General features: G+C 56.1%; 10 protein-coding genes across 10 annotated transcripts; 6 read left to right on the top strand and 4 right to left on the bottom strand.

Annotated features, from left to right (window-relative positions):
- Positions 1 to 32: 32 nt before the first annotated feature.
- On the top strand, positions 33 to 2,417 carry ACRALDRAFT_1082214 (uncharacterized protein). The gene is made up of 2 exons (XM_071019278.1): positions 33 to 328; positions 430 to 2,417. Exons 1-2 carry the CDS (start codon positions 224 to 226, stop codon positions 1,906 to 1,908), a joined length of 1,584 nt encoding a protein of 527 aa, XP_070874653.1. The 5' UTR covers positions 33 to 223; the 3' UTR covers positions 1,909 to 2,417.
- Positions 1,938 to 2,261, top strand: ACRALDRAFT_211173 (uncharacterized protein; the record flags this gene model as incomplete). Its single annotated transcript, XM_071023533.1, has 2 exons — positions 1,938 to 2,108; positions 2,253 to 2,261. The coding sequence occupies 2 exons, from the start codon at positions 1,938 to 1,940 to the stop codon at positions 2,259 to 2,261; spliced, it is 180 nt and encodes a 59-aa protein (XP_070874654.1).
- A 219-nt stretch (positions 2,418 to 2,636) lies between the features above and the next one.
- Positions 2,637 to 5,160, top strand: ACRALDRAFT_1076836 (uncharacterized protein). Its single transcript, XM_071018545.1, has 2 exons — positions 2,637 to 3,242; positions 3,324 to 5,160. The coding sequence occupies exons 1-2, from the start codon at positions 2,745 to 2,747 to the stop codon at positions 4,929 to 4,931; spliced, it is 2,106 nt and encodes a 701-aa protein (XP_070874655.1). The 5' UTR covers positions 2,637 to 2,744; the 3' UTR covers positions 4,932 to 5,160.
- On the bottom strand, positions 5,160 to 6,843 carry ACRALDRAFT_2034668 (uncharacterized protein; the record flags this gene model as incomplete). The annotated part of the gene is made up of 5 exons (XM_071020759.1): positions 5,160 to 5,312; positions 5,517 to 5,791; positions 5,987 to 6,057; positions 6,548 to 6,654; positions 6,719 to 6,843. Coding segments are annotated over 2 exons (213 nt in total), but the record flags the coding sequence as incomplete, so codon positions are not given.
- Positions 6,844 to 7,183: 340 nt separating this feature from the next.
- On the top strand, positions 7,184 to 8,620 carry ACRALDRAFT_1082212 (uncharacterized protein). Its single transcript, XM_071019277.1, has 2 exons — positions 7,184 to 7,569; positions 7,629 to 8,620. The coding sequence occupies exons 1-2, from the start codon at positions 7,551 to 7,553 to the stop codon at positions 8,546 to 8,548; spliced, it is 939 nt and encodes a 312-aa protein (XP_070874657.1). The 5' UTR covers positions 7,184 to 7,550; the 3' UTR covers positions 8,549 to 8,620.
- Positions 8,621 to 8,873: 253 nt separating this feature from the next.
- On the top strand, positions 8,874 to 10,360 carry ACRALDRAFT_2053117 (uncharacterized protein; the record flags this gene model as incomplete). Its single annotated transcript, XM_071021665.1, has 2 exons — positions 8,874 to 10,033; positions 10,148 to 10,360. The coding sequence occupies exons 1-2, from the start codon at positions 9,053 to 9,055 to the stop codon at positions 10,358 to 10,360; spliced, it is 1,194 nt and encodes a 397-aa protein (XP_070874658.1). The 5' UTR covers positions 8,874 to 9,052.
- Positions 10,361 to 10,788: 428 nt separating this feature from the next.
- Positions 10,789 to 12,152, bottom strand: ACRALDRAFT_1071132 (uncharacterized protein; the record flags this gene model as incomplete). Its single annotated transcript, XM_071017831.1, has 3 exons — positions 10,789 to 11,245; positions 11,342 to 11,855; positions 12,035 to 12,152. 3 exons carry the CDS (start codon positions 12,150 to 12,152, stop codon positions 10,789 to 10,791), a joined length of 1,089 nt encoding a protein of 362 aa, XP_070874659.1.
- A 1,110-nt stretch (positions 12,153 to 13,262) lies between these two features.
- ACRALDRAFT_1064328 (uncharacterized protein) lies at positions 13,263 to 13,763 on the bottom strand. The gene has a single exon (XM_071016952.1). The coding sequence runs from the start codon at positions 13,730 to 13,732 to the stop codon at positions 13,499 to 13,501; it is 234 nt and encodes a 77-aa protein (XP_070874660.1). The 5' UTR covers positions 13,733 to 13,763; the 3' UTR covers positions 13,263 to 13,498.
- A 1,450-nt stretch (positions 13,764 to 15,213) lies between these two features.
- Positions 15,214 to 16,200, top strand: ACRALDRAFT_1051034 (uncharacterized protein; the record flags this gene model as incomplete). Its single annotated transcript, XM_071015667.1, has 3 exons — positions 15,214 to 15,393; positions 15,484 to 15,516; positions 15,580 to 16,200. The coding sequence occupies 3 exons, from the start codon at positions 15,214 to 15,216 to the stop codon at positions 16,198 to 16,200; spliced, it is 834 nt and encodes a 277-aa protein (XP_070874661.1).
- Positions 16,201 to 16,717: 517 nt separating this feature from the next.
- Positions 16,718 to 19,113, bottom strand: ACRALDRAFT_1064327 (uncharacterized protein; the record flags this gene model as incomplete). The annotated part of the gene is made up of 3 exons (XM_071016951.1): positions 18,711 to 19,113; positions 17,323 to 18,645; positions 16,718 to 17,254 (listed from the first exon to the last, which is right to left on the bottom strand). The coding sequence occupies exons 1-3, from the start codon at positions 18,821 to 18,823 to the stop codon at positions 17,134 to 17,136; spliced, it is 1,557 nt and encodes a 518-aa protein (XP_070874662.1). The 5' UTR covers positions 18,824 to 19,113.
- Positions 19,114 to 19,417: the final 304 nt, after the last annotated feature.

Consider the following 19,417-nt stretch of genomic DNA (forward strand, 5'->3'; position numbering starts at 1 on the left):
CCTTTGTCCCTCCACCCGACTTCGACTTGGTTGGACACCCTAAACACCCTAAAAGTAGATCTACACCGACACGTGCGTCTTTTGGTCTCGTTTCACTTTTGCTTATATACCTACCTAGCTACCCCACAAAACCTTCCTTCTCCTCCCTCTCTGCCCCTGCCCCTCTTCCCCCTCATTGCCCTGTCCATCGTCTCGTCTTCCACCAACCCAGAGAATCCCAGCGATGAGCGCTCCTCAGTCCCAACTGCCCTCGAGGGCAGCCACCACGCTAACCACCACATCTACCCTCACCAACGAGGGTGGAGTCAACGACATTGACCTTACCACGGTGAGTGTCCTTCTCCCCTCTTTCCTTGAACTTTTTCTTTGCACTTTTTTTCTATCTTTCTCTCGTAACTAACTTTCACTTTCGTCAACCCTGCATCGCAGACAGCCGGACTCCTTACCGAGCGGCTTCAAGCCTGGAAACATGCCGTTGGCTACCTCGAGGACTACATGGAGGCCATCGAGAAGGTCCACCGCGCTCACGCTAAGGAATATGAGCGTGCGCTGAAGACCATCTCGAGCCCCCTCAGGGAAGCGCATCACTTCGACCAGAGCCTCGGCGGTATTGCCGGCTTCTTCGACAACATGCGCGCCAACACCCAGTCCCTCATCAACACCAATCTCGAGACCGAGAAGAACATCAAGGGCTCCGTCCTCCCCATCCTCGAACGCCTCCACAAGGAGATCAAGGCCAAGTCAAAGGAGCTCGCCACGGGCGTGGAGAAGACGGCCAAGGAAGTGGAGAAGGCCCGGAGCAGCACCCAGAAGCACATTGAGCTCCTCGGCCAGCAGACGGCCACCTTCGACTCCACCGGCGGCCGCATCCAGGGCGTCGACGACCCGTACGTCGTCAACCGCGGCGTCCTCCACCGTCTCCACAAGCAGGTCCTCGAGGAGAACAACAACCGCAACGACCTCATCGCCGTGCAGAACAACTTTGAGACCTTCGAGACCCACGTCGTCGAGGTGGTCCAGCAGGCCATGGAGGCCTTCACTCTGCTCGCCGGCGGCCAGGGCGAGAAGGTCCGCGCCCTCCATTACGACATGCTCCAGGCCGTCCAGCGCGTGCCCCACGACTTTGAGTGGAAGGGCTTCACCACCCGCTGCGCCGACCGCCTCGCCAACCCCAACGATCCCCCCAAGTCGGTCGAGACGGTCGTCTTCCCCAACATGGGCCACCCGTCGACCAAGGCCCTCATCGAGGGCTCCCTCGAGCGCAAATCGCGCAACAAGCTCTCCTGGGGCTACTCGACCGGCTACTACGTCGTGACGCCGTCCAAGTTCCTCCACGAGTTCAAGGACTCGGACAATGCCCGCCAGGACCCGAAACCCGAGCTGTCCATCTACCTGCCCGAGGCCGTCGTCGGCACCCCTAGCGGGGAGAAGTTCAGCGTCAAGGGCAAGGACCGCAGCAAGGGCATGAGCGCCAAGCTCAGCGGCACCTCCGAGCTGGCCTTCAAGGCCCACACGCCCGCCGACGCCCAAAAGTGGTTCGACATTATCCGCAATGTGGCCTCCGCCACGGGGCCGCTAGAATCGCACTCTCCCGCCTCGCCTGCCTCGCCCGCCTCTCCCGCCCTCGAGGCGGATACCAAGTTTGCCGCCGTGGGCCCGACGTCCCCGGCCACCGAGAGCCCACCTGCGGCTTCGGTAACTTCACCGGTTGCAGAGACTCCTGCGGCGCCTGCAGCCACAGAAACTCCTGCTGCTCCTGCTGCTCCTGCTGCTCCTGCGGCTGCTGAAGCCCCAGCTGCCCCAGCTGCCTCAGCAGCGGAGATTGAAAAGGCCCAAGAAGCCGGCATCACTGGCACTGAACCGGTGCAGAGCCCCGAGACCACCTTGCCGGTTGAGGCCAAGCAATAATTTACATCCGTCTCTTCTCTCTTCCTGCGATGGCTTTTGGCCAAGGCGTCTGGGCGGGCGGCTTGGCAGTTAACCATCGACATTGCCTGACCTGCCACTGCCTCATGTTATTTTCTTCCAGGGGTCAGATTCAGGCAGCAGGAGACTTTTCTCTCCCTCGACCCTCGTCCATCTCTCACCTAATATTTGCCAGGAGCATAGTTTCACAAGTTTAGCCTGAACGTTGAGCTTCAATGGGCAGCGATATATATATGCGTCGCTTTCTAGTCGTAATTCGAGCGACATTAGCTATTTTATCTTATACCTCAAACAACTTATGCCTTCAAACAACCGTCTCTGTTGAGTCCTATTGAGTGAACGAAGAGTATTCATGGAGTCTTACAGTTTATATGTCGCTATCCACCGCGTTCCTGCCAGCCGAGGTATTCACCTATGGCCTAATGCGCGCTTATACCACATGAGCCGTTCTACAAGCCTATATTACCTTCAATCAAGGCCGAAGATTTCTATAATAATTTGATTTCGTCTTGATTCCTTCCATCCATGGTGAATCTAGTTTATGAAGGTGGTTGCAAAGGACTGGAACAGTCAATTTGTCAGCTAGTGCCAACTGCCAGCAGGTGTGCTACTACTATTCGTAGCTCCCGGACTCTCACGGACCGTTCCCGTTACTCGAACGTACGTAGCCGATTGACGTCTCTCTTCTTTCCTTCACCTTGCTGACTTGACGCTGGACAACAACTTCCTCCTTCACCCTCCCCCCTCCCTCTTCTTCATGTTCCGGCTTGACCGACGCGCGCCCTAAAGCCAGGCACACAAACGAATGCCTATCAGGGATGCACCAGCGCCGCCATGTCGCTCGCTCTGGAATCTCGAGTAGCCTCCTCACCCGTTTCCTCGTGCTCCTCCTCTTCCTAGGTTTCGCGCCATTGCTGGGCCTCTCCCCTACGGCGTCGGCACAGTTCGCCCCCGCCTTTTCCGACGTCAACCTGACCACCGTCCGGTCCCCGATCGATAGGAGCATCACCGTCAGCTACAAAGCCCCCGATGGCTCCGTCTGTCGCACCGCCTTCGGCCACCAGCGCCAGTATACTGGCTGGGTCAATGTCCCCGGCGAGTATCCCACCAACCTCTTCTTCTGGTTCGTCGAAGCCCGCCAGCCCACCGACATGCTCACCATCTGGCTGAATGGCGGGCCGGGCGCGAGCTCTCTCTTCGGCATGTTCAATGGCGTCGGTCCCTGTGAGGTTGTGGAGGCGGGCCTTGACCAGTACGAAACCGTGACGAGGGAATGGGGTTGGGATCGCGCCTCGAATATGCTATTTATCGACCAGGTAAGCTACCTATTCGCACGTCTCTCGTCAATGTCGATTGGAAATATCAGCTGACACAAATTGCTCTCCTTTTGGTCGCAGCCGAACCAGGTCGGTTTCTCCTTCGACACCCCAACGAACGGCTCGGTCAATCTCCTCAATGGCACTCGTATCGTCCCACCCGTTCCCGCTCCCGACGATACACTCGCGCATGCTACGTTCGTCAACGGTACCTTCAGCTCGCTGGATCATAATACTACAGCAAACACTACGGAGCAGGCGGCCATGGCGGTCTGGCACATGCTCCAGGGATTCCTGGCCACCTTCCCCTCCTTCAACCCGTCCGGCCGCAACAGTATCGGTGTCAATCTCTTCGCCGAGAGCTACGGCGGCAAATTCGGGCCCGTCTTCTCCCATGTCTGGGAACGACAGAACGCCAAGCGCCGCGATGGCTCCATCCCCCGCAACTCGACTCTCGAGATCCGCCTCGCCTCCCTCGGCATCGTCAATGGCTGCATAGACGACGCCATCCAGGCCCCTTACTATCCCGCCTTTGCCCGGTCCAACACGTACGACTTTCGGGCCATTAGTTCCGTCCGCGCCAACCTCGCCAACAACTCGTTCTACGCTGACGGCGGCTGCCTCGACCTGATCCACCAATGCCGCGCCGCCGAACAAGTGCACGACCCGAACGGCACCGGCGCCATCGATCTGGTCAACGAACATTGCTCCCGCGCTTATCGGACGTGCTACGATTCCGTCGTCGCGCCCTACGCCGACTCCGGCCGCAGCTGGTACGACATTGCCCAGACCCTGCCCGATTCCTTCCCGCCCGCCACCTACCTCGAGTACTTGAACACCCGCGCCGTTCAGGAGGCCATCGGCGCCGTCACCAACTTTACCTACGCGAGCAGGGAGGTGGCTGCCGCCTTCCAGGGCACCGGCGACTACGTCCGCGGCTCGCTCGTCCCGTCGCTGGCCTCCCTCCTGGACGACGGCATTCGCGTGGCCTTCATCTACGGCGACCGCGATTACATCTGCAACTGGCAAGGCGGCGAGGCCATCGCCGACGCGGTGGCGTGGAACGCGCGCGAGCCGCACGGCGCCCGGTTCGCCGCGGCCGGCTACGCCCCGATCATCGTCAACGACTCGTACATTGGCGGCGTGGTGCGGCAGTTCGCCAACCTCTCCTTCAGCCGCATCTACCAGGCCGGCCACTCGGTGCCGTCCTACCAGCCCGAGACGGCGTTCCAGCTCTTCGCGCGCGTCGCACTCGGCACGGCCGTCTCCACGGGCGACGAGATCGACCCGCTCGACTACGCCACCGAGGGCGACGAACGCGCTGACTCCCACAGGGACGATCTCCCCGACTCGCCCGGCCCGACGTGCTGGCTCCGGAACGTCCTTGGCTCTTGCAGCCGGGACCAGATTGGGATGCTTGAGGCCGGCGATGGGGTCGTCATCAACGGTGTGTTGTATGAGAATTCCAGCGACTGGCCCCTTGCGACGAGGGTGGAGTCGTCCTCGTCGTCGCGGCTGGTTGCCGGCAGTGCGGACAGGACTACGTCTACCCCGACACGGGTGCTGACAGGGATATTCACGGCGACTGCAACGCCCGACAGTGGCCAGGTTGCCTCTCGTAATGTGAAAGATGGTATGGTTCTCTTGCGGCTGGCCCTGGCACTTTACGGTGCAGCGTCGATGTTGTGACGAGTGTTTTGTAAAATATTTGCTTCGCATTAGCATTGCATTGTATATACCCCTAGGAATAGTGCCTGTTGTACATACGAAGTAAGGGTTGGTTGCATAGGTCATGATGAAAACATGGCTTATGGAGGTTCGGGGGAGCCTTTTCGGCCTTGGCCATTATGAACAGCAAATAATTGAATTTCATAACATGGACACAAAAGACACAATGAGAGCAGGGTGACACAGCTGTTGGTAGAAACATGAAATCGATATATATTTGGATGGTTCTAGAGACTATCTTTGTACGACGGGGCTACAGCGGGGGACATACGAATTTCTACGAACACTTACCAACGATCGGGTCGCATTGAAACTCGATATGCAGAGCAGTTTGTCCTAGCGCTTTCCATTCGGTTAGCCATTTGTTCCATCAGATGGCATTAAACAAAAGTGGTGAAAACAGCAAGGTTCAAATCAGTATGGGTGCCTTGTCAAAGGCGTTGTCATCAAAGCATGTAGCTATGGAGACCGTCGTGAAAATTAAAAGTCATCATGTAAGGGAACCGGAGGACAAACTGTCTTGAAAAGGAAAACGTTGTCACTAACCTTGGGCGGAATATCAGTTCAAATGACCGGCAGCTCGAGTCTACCATCAATCGGAAGCTGACATCTTTGGATACGTTAGCGTCAAGGTCCAACCAAGAACTTTGTATTGTAGACATGGTGGTGAATTGTCGGATCAGTCGTAAAACGTTATCAGCCTAGCGGTTAGGCTCTGACATATGCTTGTCTTGTTGTTTTTGTGTTCATCATTCGAGAGAGGCCCCGGGGTCCAGGGATGTGCAGTGACGACATACCAATGACGATGACAAAAGTCTAGACTGATCAAAGTTAGCAAGCCTGTCTGTAACAGATAGTCTTGGTAATGAGAGATTGAAAAAGGGCAACATCAGTGATAGGCATGAATGGTAGAAAGAATTGTGTCAACATGGAAATAATCACAATCTGACTCGTCATCTTCATCATCATCGAAGCACGGGCAGGAGTCAAGGCGTGAGAAGAAAGAGGTGACTCACTCAATCGAGTCGCTTGGTGTCCAGGGCGCGTGGGATAAACGCCGAGGCTGACGGACGCAGTGTCGCCAGGCAGCTGGCGCATCGGCCCATGTTGTGTCGTTGGTTGGATTCGTATCAATCCGAATTCTGACTCGGCCTCAGACACTGCATCCGGTCAGCTTCCATGGCGACAGGATATTCGCGCAAGTTGTCATGATGAGTCCATGGATCAGTGGGCGAGGTTTTCTAGGCCTGCCGCAAAGTGGCTTGTCGCTCATGGTGGAGCACATTTGATACTCTCGGAGCCCAGTGCCGTTTCATCATATAATGATGGAAGGGATCACGATGTCGAAGGGTGAAGTACCCTTGTCGGGAGACGGAGCTTCTGCACACTATCTTGAGTCCTGTTAGCACTTTGGTACAGGCAAAGAACTTCAAGGAGATGGATTTCAAGTGGGAATATTCAGAAACAGCCATTGTTGTCGTCAATGAAAAGACTCAGTCGGTAATTCCAACATACAGAGTATGAAAAATTGTTCATCAGGTAGATTCGGGGGAGGTAAAGAGAGGGGAATTATTTACCTCATGTACAAAAGCGAGCCAGCACTTGCTGGGCTCGCAAGTAGGACGTCATGGCGACGACCAGCCAGCCATGGCATCAATTGATTTTGCAAAGTGACAGCGACATCTGAAGTGGTGGTTAGCACACTTTGACTGATACAATGCTGCAATCGTACTCGAAGTACTCGAACAAGAGAGTAGATGCTGTGTCAGACTGACGTGCAAAAACTGTGGTTTCATTCCGAAAGGTCAAAGACTCTAGTTTGAATGTGGTTTGGGTAATCATCAGGAAGCATCTGGGGCGAGATACGAAAGCGTAAATGCTTGACTTACCAAGTTGTGTTTGACCAAAACAGTCCGAAGCGAAGCGTAATGGCTTGCGAAGGAAAAGTGTGAGGGGATGGAGGTTGGAGAAAAAAAGTTGCAACTAAAAATCTCGGGCCCTTTTTAGAGGAGCTGGTGCGTCCGTGCACGAACGACACTGATCTCCACAGCCCTTCCAAGTCCCGTGACTTCGCGTTTATCATCTGCGATAAGTGGGTCCTGATCGCATCGCGCAGGCTGCTTGGCGGCACCGGACGGGACGGGCTACATACGAAGTACTCCAGGATTCACTGCTCCTCGTCGATTCCGCAACGGTCTCATTACACGAACCATACCAGTTCTGCTAAAATGCCTGAAATTGCAGAAGGTGACAATGCCTGCTCCTGAGTGCCAATTTTCTTGCCGTCATTGACTGACCAGGCGGTCCCCATACACACAGTGGCGAGGTGCGTGCACTTCCTCCAACTTCATCTCGTCGGGAAGAAGATTGCCAAGGTCACCGCCATTGATGATTCCAATGTGTTTGGGAAGGCCGGCACCAGTGCCTCGGAATTCGAGAAAGCCATAACGGGCAGAAGAGTAGTGTCCGCCGGTCGACAGGGCAAATACTTCTGGTATGATGCGATCAACATAATCCGCCCTCGTCCTCGCACTCACCTCACGCCTCAGGGTCACATTTGATCGGCCACCCCATGCCGTGATGCATCTGGGAATGACTGGTAAGTCCTACAAACCCCAGCCCGCTTTCTGAGACCCGACTCACACTATGCCCGCCCAGGATGGGTCCATATCAAGGGTGATAGGACGGCCTATACAAACTACTACAAGAAGATGAAAGAAGGGGAAGCCGACATGTGGCCACCAAAGTACTGGAAGTTCCAACTGGAAACGGAGGGCAACCCCAAGATCGAAGTCGCCTTTACGGATCCCCGGCGTTTCGGTCGCGTCCGCCTCGTCGACTGTCCCGGCGAGGACATTCGCAAACACTCCCCCCTAAAGGAAAACGGGCCGGACCCCGTTGCCGATCTCGACGTCTTTACCAAGGACTATCTTGCAAAGAGGATGAAGTCGCGCCGCGTCCCCATCAAGGCCCTCCTCCTGGATCAGACCCACATCAGCGGCATTGGCAACTGGGTCGCCGACGAAGTGCTGTACCAGGCCCGCGTCCATCCCGAGCAGTACTGCGACAACTTTAGCGACGACGAGATGGGCAGGATATTCGACTCCATTCGGAACGTCTGCCAGACGGCCGTCGATAAGCTGGGCGACTCGGACGAGTTCCCGGCCGACTGGCTGTTCAACCATCGCTGGGGCAAGGGTGGCAAGAGCGGCTCGAGCGTACATCCCAACGGGGAGAAGCTGGCATTCTTGACCGTTGGTGGTCGCACGAGCTGCTACGCGCCTTCGCGGCAGAAGAAGACGGGTCGTGTGGTGGCATCGGTAAAGGAGGAGCCTCTCGAAGAGGCATCTTCTGCTCCTCCACCTAAGCGTAAGACGCGGAAGAAGGCAGAGGATGAAAGTGACCGGGAAGAAGCGCCTGTAGCAAAGAAGCGGCGCGGTGCGAGGGCGAAGCGGGCCGAGTCTCAAGCTGGGCCAGACGAGAAGTCCATGGTGAAGACAGAGTTGGATGTGGTGCCAGAATCAACCGCGGGCGGCCTGGAAGATGGTAGACGGAGGTCAAGTCGTCTTAGAAGATGAAGCTTCATAATTCGTCAGGCCGGGCGAAGATGCTTCATCACAAAATCCAGACAATAATTCCGACAGTCAAGCCCTCCATATGACCGCCTTCGTACTGGATACACTTTCATCCTCTCACTGGTGTAGGTAGGGGAAAAAAGGACTCAGGAGCCGCCCATTTCCTTGATATTCAGCGAGTTGGCCGAAAGCGCTTCAGAGCATTGACCAATCAAGAACAGTGAGAATCAAGGTGGGGGCATGAATATTTCGTACTGTGTCATACACAGTGCATTTACAGTGCATCAATCTGGACGCGAGCGCGTTGCCTTTGAATGAATGCCCTCAGGTCGCATTCCTACGTCCAGACAAAAGCTAACTGATCAACGCTGAGCCGCCTGATTGGATTTCATAAATCGAACCTTTTTCCCGTGACTTTATATTCTCCCTCAGCTCACCGACGGCCAGCCGCTTTAAGGCTCCGGGGTTTATCGTGCCCCTCGACAGCCTGCCCCGCCTCTCACAATCATGCCTCTCCTCCAAGGACGATCGAATCGCCGCAACGAAACGGGCAGATCTACATCTGCTGCCGACCTCCCTCCCTATGAGCCCCTCTCCTGCGCCCTATCCGACGATGCCAAACGTGCGCTCCATTCTCTCGCCAACAGCCGCGACACTCGCCGCTACGAGGAACACATCAAGAGGTCCATCGGCATGTTGGGGAAGAACGTCGCCGCCCTCAACGACCGCCTCGGCGAGCGCGAGGCCGAGCTGCACACCCTCTCCCAAAAGCGCACCGAGCGCGGCGGCGACAAGTCCTACAGGGAGAGCCAGGTGGAACAGTCGCTGTCCACCCTCTCCCGCGAGGTCGAGGACCTGACCACCCAATCCGAGCAGGCCGTGCGGGATCTCATCGACCGCCAGATCGCTTTGGAAGACGACAGGGCCGCCGCCACCGACATGGCCCGCTACTTTGAGAGCCTGCCCTCACGTCCCGTGCGACGGGCCCGCCCATCCGACCACGCTGCCGACGCCCAAGACGAAGGAGAAGAGGAAGGGGAAGAAGTCCCGCCGCCGGATCGCTCCATCTTGGACGTCCTCGAGGCGAACCGCCGCGCCAAGGCCGCCGAGTACGCATCCCTGACCGCCCACCAGCGCTACGCCCTGAACAACGACTACGCCGCCTTCAAGAAGCTCTGGCACGACTCGATCTTTGGCGATGACGGCGTGCCGCTGCCTGACCCCAGCCGCTGGTTCGACGGCGACGGGAACCCCGTGGCAGGCCAGGGTGGTGGGGCCGGGACCAAACAGCAGCAGGACGACTCGGATGAGGATCTCGTCATTGAAGGCGAGGTCCAGAGCTTCACCTGCCCGCTGTCCCTGGAACCGCTCTCCGAGCCGTTTACGAGCAGAAAATGCAATCACACTTTCCAAAAAGCCGCCATTGTGGAATGGTTCGGCACGGCTAGACACGCGGCGAAGACGTGTCCGCAGACGGGCTGCAGTCAGGTTCGTTTTTGTTTTCCTTCCTTTCCTTTTGGTCCTATCGTCTCTGTTCCCCCAAGGAGGGGCCGTCTCCCTGACTTGGAGAGAGTTGGCTAACGGGTTGATGCTGCTCCATAGTCCATCTCACTCAACGATTTCTATGAAGATGAGGTTATACTGCGCAGGGTTCAGCGCGCCAGGAAACGACGGGAACGGGAAGAGGCAGCCGAAGCCGAGGACGACGACGTGGAAGGTCAGGTCGAGATTGAGGACGAGGACGGGGATGAGGATGAGAAGCCTCGGTCGACTGCTCCACGTGTAAAACGAGAACGGCCGTCGACTGGCCATTAACGCCGGCATTTAACATGACACGGAGGGTTTCAGAGGCTCTTAGAAGACGCCTTCATTTCATGGACTTTACGAGGTTGGGCGTACGTGGACTAACATATAGGTGTTCTGGTTCTCGGGGGGTTAAGGGTATGGCAAGGTTATAGAAGATACCCAGTCATCATGATATGAAGGGCATCTGGACATGTGGCATTCTGTCCAGTCAGAACAGAAGAACATCATTGCGCTTCTATGTTCAATGAATAGGGTTTTCTTGCAAAACTCTTCGTGTTCCATATTTGCCGTCCTGTCATGCGGAGCTCCAATGTGATATTCGACATGCCCATCTCGAATGCTCGGATGAGACGACCCAAAGCAGAGGCCCCAGCAACAGATTGGCGAGTTGGCGAGTCGGCACCAATGCTCACAAAGGCCATCAAAAGACACCCAATTCATGTCGCTTCCGAGACAGCCAAAGCCAACGCAACGCCAGCTCCCAAGAGAGAGCTCTCCTTGGCCGGGACGAGGTCGATACGGACGCCCGGTGCACAGCCATCTCCGGTCGCCACAAGCCCATCGACAAAGTCTTGACACATGGCTCGGTACGCGGGGTAACTCTCAATCACGGCGCCGTTGAACGAGACCATGGTCCGTTCAAGGACCACTTCCTCCTCGGCCTCAGCCGTAGAGACAGCCAAACTTGCGGGAGACGCTATGGATTCGCGAATGCCCTCGAGGCGGAGTTCCCAGATGGCGTACAGTGAGGCGGCGATGATGGCGGCTGAGCGGCGGGAGATGAGGGCGGAGAGGTCGCGGAGAAAGGCCAGGTCGACGGTGGTAGGAACGTGGGGGGAAGGATGGAGAGCTGAGAAGGTGGAGATGGATTTTGCCATAGTCGGCGACATGTCCCTGTGATGTGTTAGCAGGAGTCTCAGGGCTTTTCTTTTTTCTCCTTATATATATGTATAAAGGAACAAAAGAAAGACGGGGTAGGGAAATGCGTACCCCTCAACAAGGGACATAATCTCGGTCCCCAAAGAATAGGGGAAATTCAGACTCTCAGGGATGATGCCACCAAACAACCCCGTCGTTTTGATAGCCTCCAAGAGAGCGAACCTCGCGATTTCACCCATATACATGCCAGAAACCATCTGTTCCAGTGGCTGGAAATCTGGTCTCGGGTGACCCCTTTTCAACGAGGCATCCCACCGCGTAACAGGGAGGACATCCTTGCCAAACATGCCGAGCTCGGTGTTCACGATGACACTGCGTGCCTCGTCGAACCATTCCTTGGGTCGGTCGCCGAATTTCGCGGAGCCGATGAGCGGGACTGGGAGGTACGCGGCGATGTTCACGCCCGTGCCGAGAATGAGACCGAAGCGGGTACAGTTGTGCACGTAGGCGCAGGAAAGCAGAGTGGCGTTGCCATCGTTTAGAATGACGCAGAGCTCGGCGGGGAGGCCGGACCGCCGACAGGCAGCTTCGATGACGGCCCCGAGCTCTTCTCCGACGAGGCCATCTGCCGCTCGAAAGCCTTTACCCATATCATGAATGAGGCCGCCGCGTAGCGAAGTTTGCCTACACAGTAGTTAGACGACCTGTTGGAACCCACGGCAGACGGGGGCGAAACGACGAAAGGGGGCCCCTACTCGATGGGGAAGCTCCAGGCCAGAGCCATTGGTATGATAGACGACACACCTCCGTTGAGACGGCTCTCTTGCGAGCCGAGCGTCTCGACGATTCTGGCAGCCATCCAGTCGAAGAAAGCGACGCCTTGCAGACTTTTGACATGCGGGTTTATGGGGTACGACTTCATGCTGACAATCTCGCTCTCTCGGCCCCTGACATGCTCACCTCGGCCCCGTAGCTCTACCAGAGCCACTCGCAAGGTCGAACCGCCGACATCAACGGCTAGGTAGCGCCCGGTTTCGTGACCACGGGGCAGCTTGTGGTTATAGGACGGCAGCATGCAGGCGGGATCAGACTGCAGGCGTTCCCTGAACTGGGCCTTTAGGGCGCGAGAAAGGCGCAAAAGGCCATCGCCGGCCAGGGGACCGAGAATGAGGGCTTCTGCCTCGCAAAGGAACTCACAAGTGGATCTCAACGAAACAAGAGTGAGTGGTGTTGTGGCTTGCCTGGTTCCATCCTCCCCTGGTGTTTCTGGCAACAATGGCGTCGAAGATGAGACCTTTTGTGGTGGAGATACGGGCGAGATCCAGAATGCGAGGATGGACTGTATTAACAACTTGCCACGCAATAGATGCTTGATAATAGCAGCCAGGAGTGACTTTCTGAAAGATGCCATGGCAGAAACGAGCGACAGCATGACATTGACGGGAGTATAGATGCTAGGGCGGTGAGATGGCAAAGGGGAAGGCAGGCCGTCGGGGTATGTATATTATGTGAAGAGGACGAGTAAATAGTTGGAATAAAACGCGAGCCATGCCCTCCGGACGCAGACGCAATTGTAGGCGTAGATGATGAAAAGGCAGGTCGCATGGGAACCTACACCGCGTCAAGAGGACTGCTTGGCACCAGGCACAGGTTTCGTTCCGCCTGAGGGAGGCTCGAGTGGTATGAAACCTGCCCGATGTCGAGTACCGAGCGGAAAAGAGGAATAAAAAGGCGAGAGAAACAAAGGATGGGCGGAAACGTCCTGTCGTAGTCTTCGTAAAACCCAATGGGATTGCTCTCAGAGCGCCGTTGGCTGGACCGAGAACGAGGGTCGGGCAAGTCACCCCTGGGCTAACGGATAAAGATGGGAGTCAATTGGGTACGACGTTAAGAGAAGAGAGAGGGAACCGGCCGGCAAAGGAAATCCCAATCAGAGTCCCTTTCTTTACGGGTCGCGTCCCTCCATGGGGACAACGTCGCACAGCTAGCTGATGGGTAATGAGTCGGGGAGAGATGGTAGTATGCGTATTGTCGAACAGCTTCAAAGAGGAGACACGAAGTACCTAGTGTAGGATGAACGTCGGTGGGTCACTTGGAACGATAGAGAAACAGAGGAAGAGTCAAGGTGAGCGGAATCGACAACCGGCGATCCTAGGTCGGCGACGTGGGCGGATGGAGACAGGCGGATGGATACCGAACACGTCTGGTTTGGGACAAGGCGATGGGGCCAGGGGGGGTTGACTGGGGCGGGGTGGGCTTGTTCAAACATCAAACCTGTCGTCGATAATAATGCCTTCTCTCTGACATCTGACGATCGGTGGTCAAGGGGGTTTCCCACCAGTCGTCAGACATCTGAGACCTGACGTCTACGAAGGTGAACAGAGAGTAGGCGGCCCGGAGGGAAATGTGCCAGAACAGCGACAGCACGGGTGGGAAAAGGTCTTTCCATACTGCTAGGGACGATTCTCCGAAGCCCCGTCCTAGTAGCGCGATAGCTGTCATCCCATCTTTGAATGTGGTCCTTGTAGTTGTGCCTGAGAGCGAGGTGTCATGTCGTGGTTGTGGGAAGGGGAAGGGAAGAGGAAGGTGAGTAAAAGGAGGCTCCACTATTGTAACGTTGCTTTGGCCCGGGAAACAGACCGATGGAGGCTCATCAGTTGTACCGACAGGTACCTGTACTAATTATGGGGCCCTAGGGAGCGGGGGTCCAGTCGGAGCCGAAGGTGATTGACGTTCAAGTTTCATCTCGTCCTTATCAAAAAGGTACATCAGTAATGTACCTAAAATTGACAAAAGCGACTCCAGCCTCCAGGTCATCGTTTTCAACTCCTACCCGCTATTCGTGCATGTCCTTGGCAATTTCGTCCAACATTCCAATGTGACGTTGATCCCTTATGTCGCCGCTTCCAAGATGGATGGATGCTGCCATCTACACCCCGGCGCTCACTGTACGAAGTACTGCACTACAGATGTCTCCGAGACGCCTACGACGGGATCATCGAGCTGTTTCATGACCGGTGTCCTGTGATCCTCCTCCACACTTTCGGCCGAGTCATCCGCCTACTCAGACGAAGAAGAAGGGGAATCAGAAGTAGAAAAGGATGAAAAATCTGACCGAGATTCTAGCTTAGACCTAGAAGGGGTTCTCGGCCGGCAGCTGGCAGAAGCTGGGAGACTATCGGCCGCTAGCCTAAACGTCGCGGACATTGTGAAGCTTCCGCTGGCGACTTTCCGTTGGACTTTGCGTTGTACGACTCTGTGAAGTACATACGTCCGTCGTCGTTATCTTGGCGCATCGGAGGGGCTGGGCCGTTGGTGGGCGCCAAGGTTGTTGCACTACCAGCCCTACGTGCCACTGTCACCACCCATTCTAGCCTAGCATCTCGGGCTATGGGCATTGGTTCTTGGACTAGGGGCCGAATGTCCGCCAGAGACAGCGTGAGCCCATCAGCGGGACGGACCTATTCTTGCCATGGGCAACTCGATGGCTGCCCGTCACAAAGAGTAAACCACTGACCCGGTGTACCGTGCTGTCCCTTCGTACTTGTACGAGAATGGAGACATGAGCTCCATGTCAACTTTCGAGCACTGTACGCACACTCCTCGCCCTTAATGTATAGACGGTCACGTTCCATGTCCCACCTTTCTTGCTCCGGTATCATGAAAGCCACTGTACCATGGACCCGGATGTGTGGCAGCTGGCTGCTATCGGGCTCCACGAGGTTGACCCATGATGCTCTCTTCGAAACCCGGTCGTCAGTGTCATGGAGCGCAGATCAATCCCACTTCTTCTGCCTCTTATTTCCCTCCGTCGCCGCATAATAACATCCGATACTCTTTCATAAGGCTGGAGGAAAACTGTCTGACTACACACGCCTGCTTCCCACCTGCATACCAGGTCCCTAGAATATTTGTATTCTGCAACATATCTCACTCCTTTTTCGTATCCTGCCAGACTAGTCCTCCTTGGTAAACGCTGCATCATGAGGCTCATCATCCGCGAAAAGGCCAAAGAGGCGTCGGTATATGTGGCCGATTACATCGTCAACCGGATCAAGGAATTCAACCCGACCCCCGAGCGTCCGTTTGTCCTCGGACTGCCTACAGGTGGTAGCCCCATCAGCGTGTATCAGCTCCTCGTCGACAAATATAACGCTGGTCAAGTACGTCTTCGAAGTCTGCCTCACAACACGAGCCGGGACCATACCTCGACATGCAGGATGTGCGCTGACTGAGAGATACAATTCCGGTAGATATCCTTCGAAAATGTCGTCACTTTCAACATGGTAGGTTCCCTGAAGCCTCGCCAATCCCGTATCCAACCTGGTAACCCCTGACGGGAACTGCAGGACGAATACGTGGGGATCCCCCGAGACCACCCGCAGAGCTACCACACCTTCATGTGGCGCCACTTCTTCTCCCACGTCAACATCCCTCCCACCAACGTCCACATCCCCAACGGCAACGCCCCGGACCTCGCCGCCGAGTGCGAGGCCTACGAGGCCGCCATCGTCGCCGCGGGCGGCATCGATCTCTTCCTCGCCGGCATCGGCGGCGACGGCCACATCGCCTTCAACGAGCCCGGCTCCTCCCTCGCCTCGCGCACCCGCGTCAAGACCCTCGCCTACGACACCGTCCTCGACAACGCCCGCTTCTTCGACAACGACATCACCCAGGTGCCCCGTCTTGCCCTGACCGTCGGCGTCCAGACCGTCCTCGACGCCCGCGAGGTGGTCGCCATCGTCGTCGGCGCCCGCAAGGCCGTCGCCCTTCGCGAATGCCTCGAGTCCAGCGTCAATCACATGTGGACTCTATCCGCCCTGCAGCTGCATCGCCACGCCATGATCGTGGCCGACGAGGACGCTACGCTTGAGCTACGCGTCAGGACAGTCAAGGTACGTGCCATTGGTTCCGATGCATACATGTATACATATACCATTGGGCGGGGAGTTGTTGACAATGATCGATAGTACTTCAGTGACATTGAAAAGGTCGCTCAGGCGAAAGGCTTCGATCAGCTCCTACCCAGAACGCTCCGCACCGGTTCCAACCTAGCCCGTACAGCGGGCGGAGAACTTTACCAGCCAACACACGTCGTGGTGGACGACCTCCAGTCTCCAACTACCTCCTCAACCCTCGTGCACCCGCTTCCTGTCACACCTTCTCTCCTGCGCGCCGCAAGCCCGGCTTCTGGTGATCAGTCTGCGCGTTCTGCATCTCCTGATTTCGTCCCCGACAGGATGGCCTCCCGTATTCCGGAACCTGAACTGACGCGCCGGTTGACACCTAATCCGGAGCAGCAAGCGTTTGTTAGAACGAACGCCGTGGGCGCATAAGGGGCGAATAAATCGGTCACGGGCACAACAGATGTGTTTTTACAACTTGAAGGGAAGCAGGTTGCGTGTGGAATGCTGACTTTTCTTCCCCCCCCCCCCCCCCCCTGGTCTTCTTCCGTAGATAACAGGGTAAAAAGGTTCCTGTTTCGTTCGTTGCAAGTATCATCACAGGTATTACCGGCCGCAAAGCACGACTAGAATGTTAATGATCAAGAAGCGCCTCACTGCCACCCTATGATCGACCGGGTAATCGCTCACTTTCCCTGGCCTGTCGCTCCTCGAATCAGAACCTGAGGTCTCAACTGGATGTATGAATGATCGGGGGAAGAGCAATCCATGCCAAATTGGCATCTCTCTTTATGTTGGGTATAATCGCATTATCAGCCATACTTCCCCTGAGCGACGGCCACTTTGCATCTCTTCGTCGCGTCATCGCACCATTTTCCTCTGGCCTTACCAGAAGTCCTTCGTTAATGTTACATGGCATTCCCTCCCAGCATCCAGGGGGAGTGTATAAAAAAGTGACTGGGATGCTGAATCCACAAACCCCCGTTTTCTCCTTAGCTATCATGTTTCGGCGGTGAAATATCTCTTTAATTTGCTCTGCAACTGCTGTGCTTTGACATCTGCCGGCATGGTCGTGTGGTGAACAACATGCGGTCTGTATACCGCTTCGACAGGAGGCATCCTGATAATGCCCAAGTTAGTCTCCCCTCGTCGACAGTGCCTCCAGAATATCTCATACAGGGAACTTACCAATCATCCACACTGAGCGGAAAGTACTCATACAGCATGTCTTCGTCATCTTTTGGGCTTTGACTGGACGTCGGACCAGCTACTGCCACAGCTTTGGTGTGCTGAGGGCTCTGAAAGTCTGTACTTGACATTTTGGGGCTCCTCTCGTCCTCGGAGAGGGACAGGTTTATGGGACCAGACGTGCCAGCACGATGAGGTCCAGAGGTGGCCGGGCCAGGAGCCGAAGATTTTACTGTTGGCCTGGCGGATTCGGCGGACCAAGCAGGAACAGGTGGACGAGCCACGGTAGGAGACATAGCCAGTCTCTTGGGTGCGGGTTGGCCTCCGTTTGTAACCCTGTAGGCCTGGGGTGTGGTCCAGTCACCGGCATGCTGCGCACCCTGATGAGCACTTCCGATGGAGGCGAGCCTTGGCGTGGGAGTCGCATGCCCGTTGATGTCCTTCCGGGTTGACGACGCAGATGCGTCCGAGTTGCTCCGTCGGTCCGGCTTCTTATCCCCCGCCAGGGGAATATTCTTCTTGCTGTCGAAATTCCTCGGGCTTCTCCCCCGCACAATGACGGGACTAGACTGGATTTCCGCAACTCGAATCCAATCACCTGACTGCTGCCTTGCGAGGAGAATTATCTGTACGATATAATGTTGCTGGAGACCTTTGCGCCTCCCATTGTTGGCAGTTGCGTGCTTGAACTGGAGCCGTTTCCAAGACATGTCCAGAGTGATACGGTTTGCATCTACCTCTCGTCCCGTGCTCAGGTCTAGAAAGAAGTTGGGCGGGGCGTTGGACGCTCGGTACTCCTCTCCCGGTATGGGATTCGCGCTCTTCCAGGGAATGGAGATGATCTCCGTCGGCTTCCCCTCGATAGACTCGATCGCGCTGATCGACGCAGATAGCTCGACAAGCGGCACTTGGTTCCCTTGCTCGTCGATGACACCGGCGACATGTCGCGGCATTGTGACTTCGCCCAAACATTGCCACAGATTCCGCCGATAACATGTGAGTTCGAGCGGCCGCCCCGTGTTTTCACCCCCGAAGACATCCTCTGCAACGAAGAACATGCCGCGGAGCTCGGCGGTCATGGAGATGTCGACATGTTGGCCCGTCTCATCCACCAGACTGGCTTTGATCACAGGGTTCGAGAAGCCAAGCAACTTGTCGTCCAACTCGTGAGAAGAAGATTCCTGGTTTGGATCTTCAGCGGACGCGGGGATTTCGTACTGTTGGGCCGAATATGAGAAGGGGTCTTCGAAGCCGGTGGAGAAATCTTGGAAATCGTATGTCGGTGTAAAGGGGAGTGTGGGGAATGCGCTGTGGGTGTTGTCCCTGTACACGGGGAAAGGCGGTTAATATGATGTGGCGCGAGCCGACAGGAGGAACGGGCTGCTTACATGAGGGACTCGCCAAAAACGAATTCGTCTACCATCCCGGGTCCCAGGCCCATGGCGTCGCCGGGAGTGACAGACGAAAGCGGCGGCTGGCGCATCGAGTTGAATGTATCCATGGCATGGCAAGTCTCGTCATGCGAGTGACTTTAAACTGACGACACCCAGGCTGGCCGGGACGGTGGGAGAGTGAAAAGATCAGGTAATAACGATGAAATGAGGCGTGTAAGATATTCGCACTCGAATGCCAGGTGGTCGTCGTCGAGTCGAGCGGAGACGAACGTCGATGCCCGTTGGCGGTGGTGGTACCTGGCTGACAGGCTGATCTCTCTTGCGTTGTCAGACCACGAGGACCAAACGTCAAGAGAGGACCGCGAATGTTTGGTCCATCATTGTGAGGTAGGGCAGCACCAAACCTACTTCGTAGATAGGTCTCACAAACGAACAGGTGTGAGGAGGAGGAAGAAAGGCTGCCCACCACCTGTGCCGACACTATCGGCCCTCCTCACCCACCACCAGATCGACCCACGGACCCTCCCCGGTCACTACCTTAGTCTATCCGTAGTAGTGTGCCTTCCCCGGACCTGTCCACGGCTCCTATGAGGCGTTTGATTGGTGGACCGAGGTCTACGCACTGTTGTACTTTCATTCTACACCGTGAATATACCTACCGAGCCCCGCTCTTTATCCGTACTCTTATTCAAGTATAGAAT

Source organism: Sodiomyces alcalophilus, assembly GCF_042370955.1.
Source record: "Sodiomyces alcalophilus JCM 7366 unplaced genomic scaffold ACRALscaffold_4, whole genome shotgun sequence".
Taxonomy (NCBI): domain Eukaryota; kingdom Fungi; phylum Ascomycota; class Sordariomycetes; order Glomerellales; family Plectosphaerellaceae; genus Sodiomyces; species Sodiomyces alcalophilus.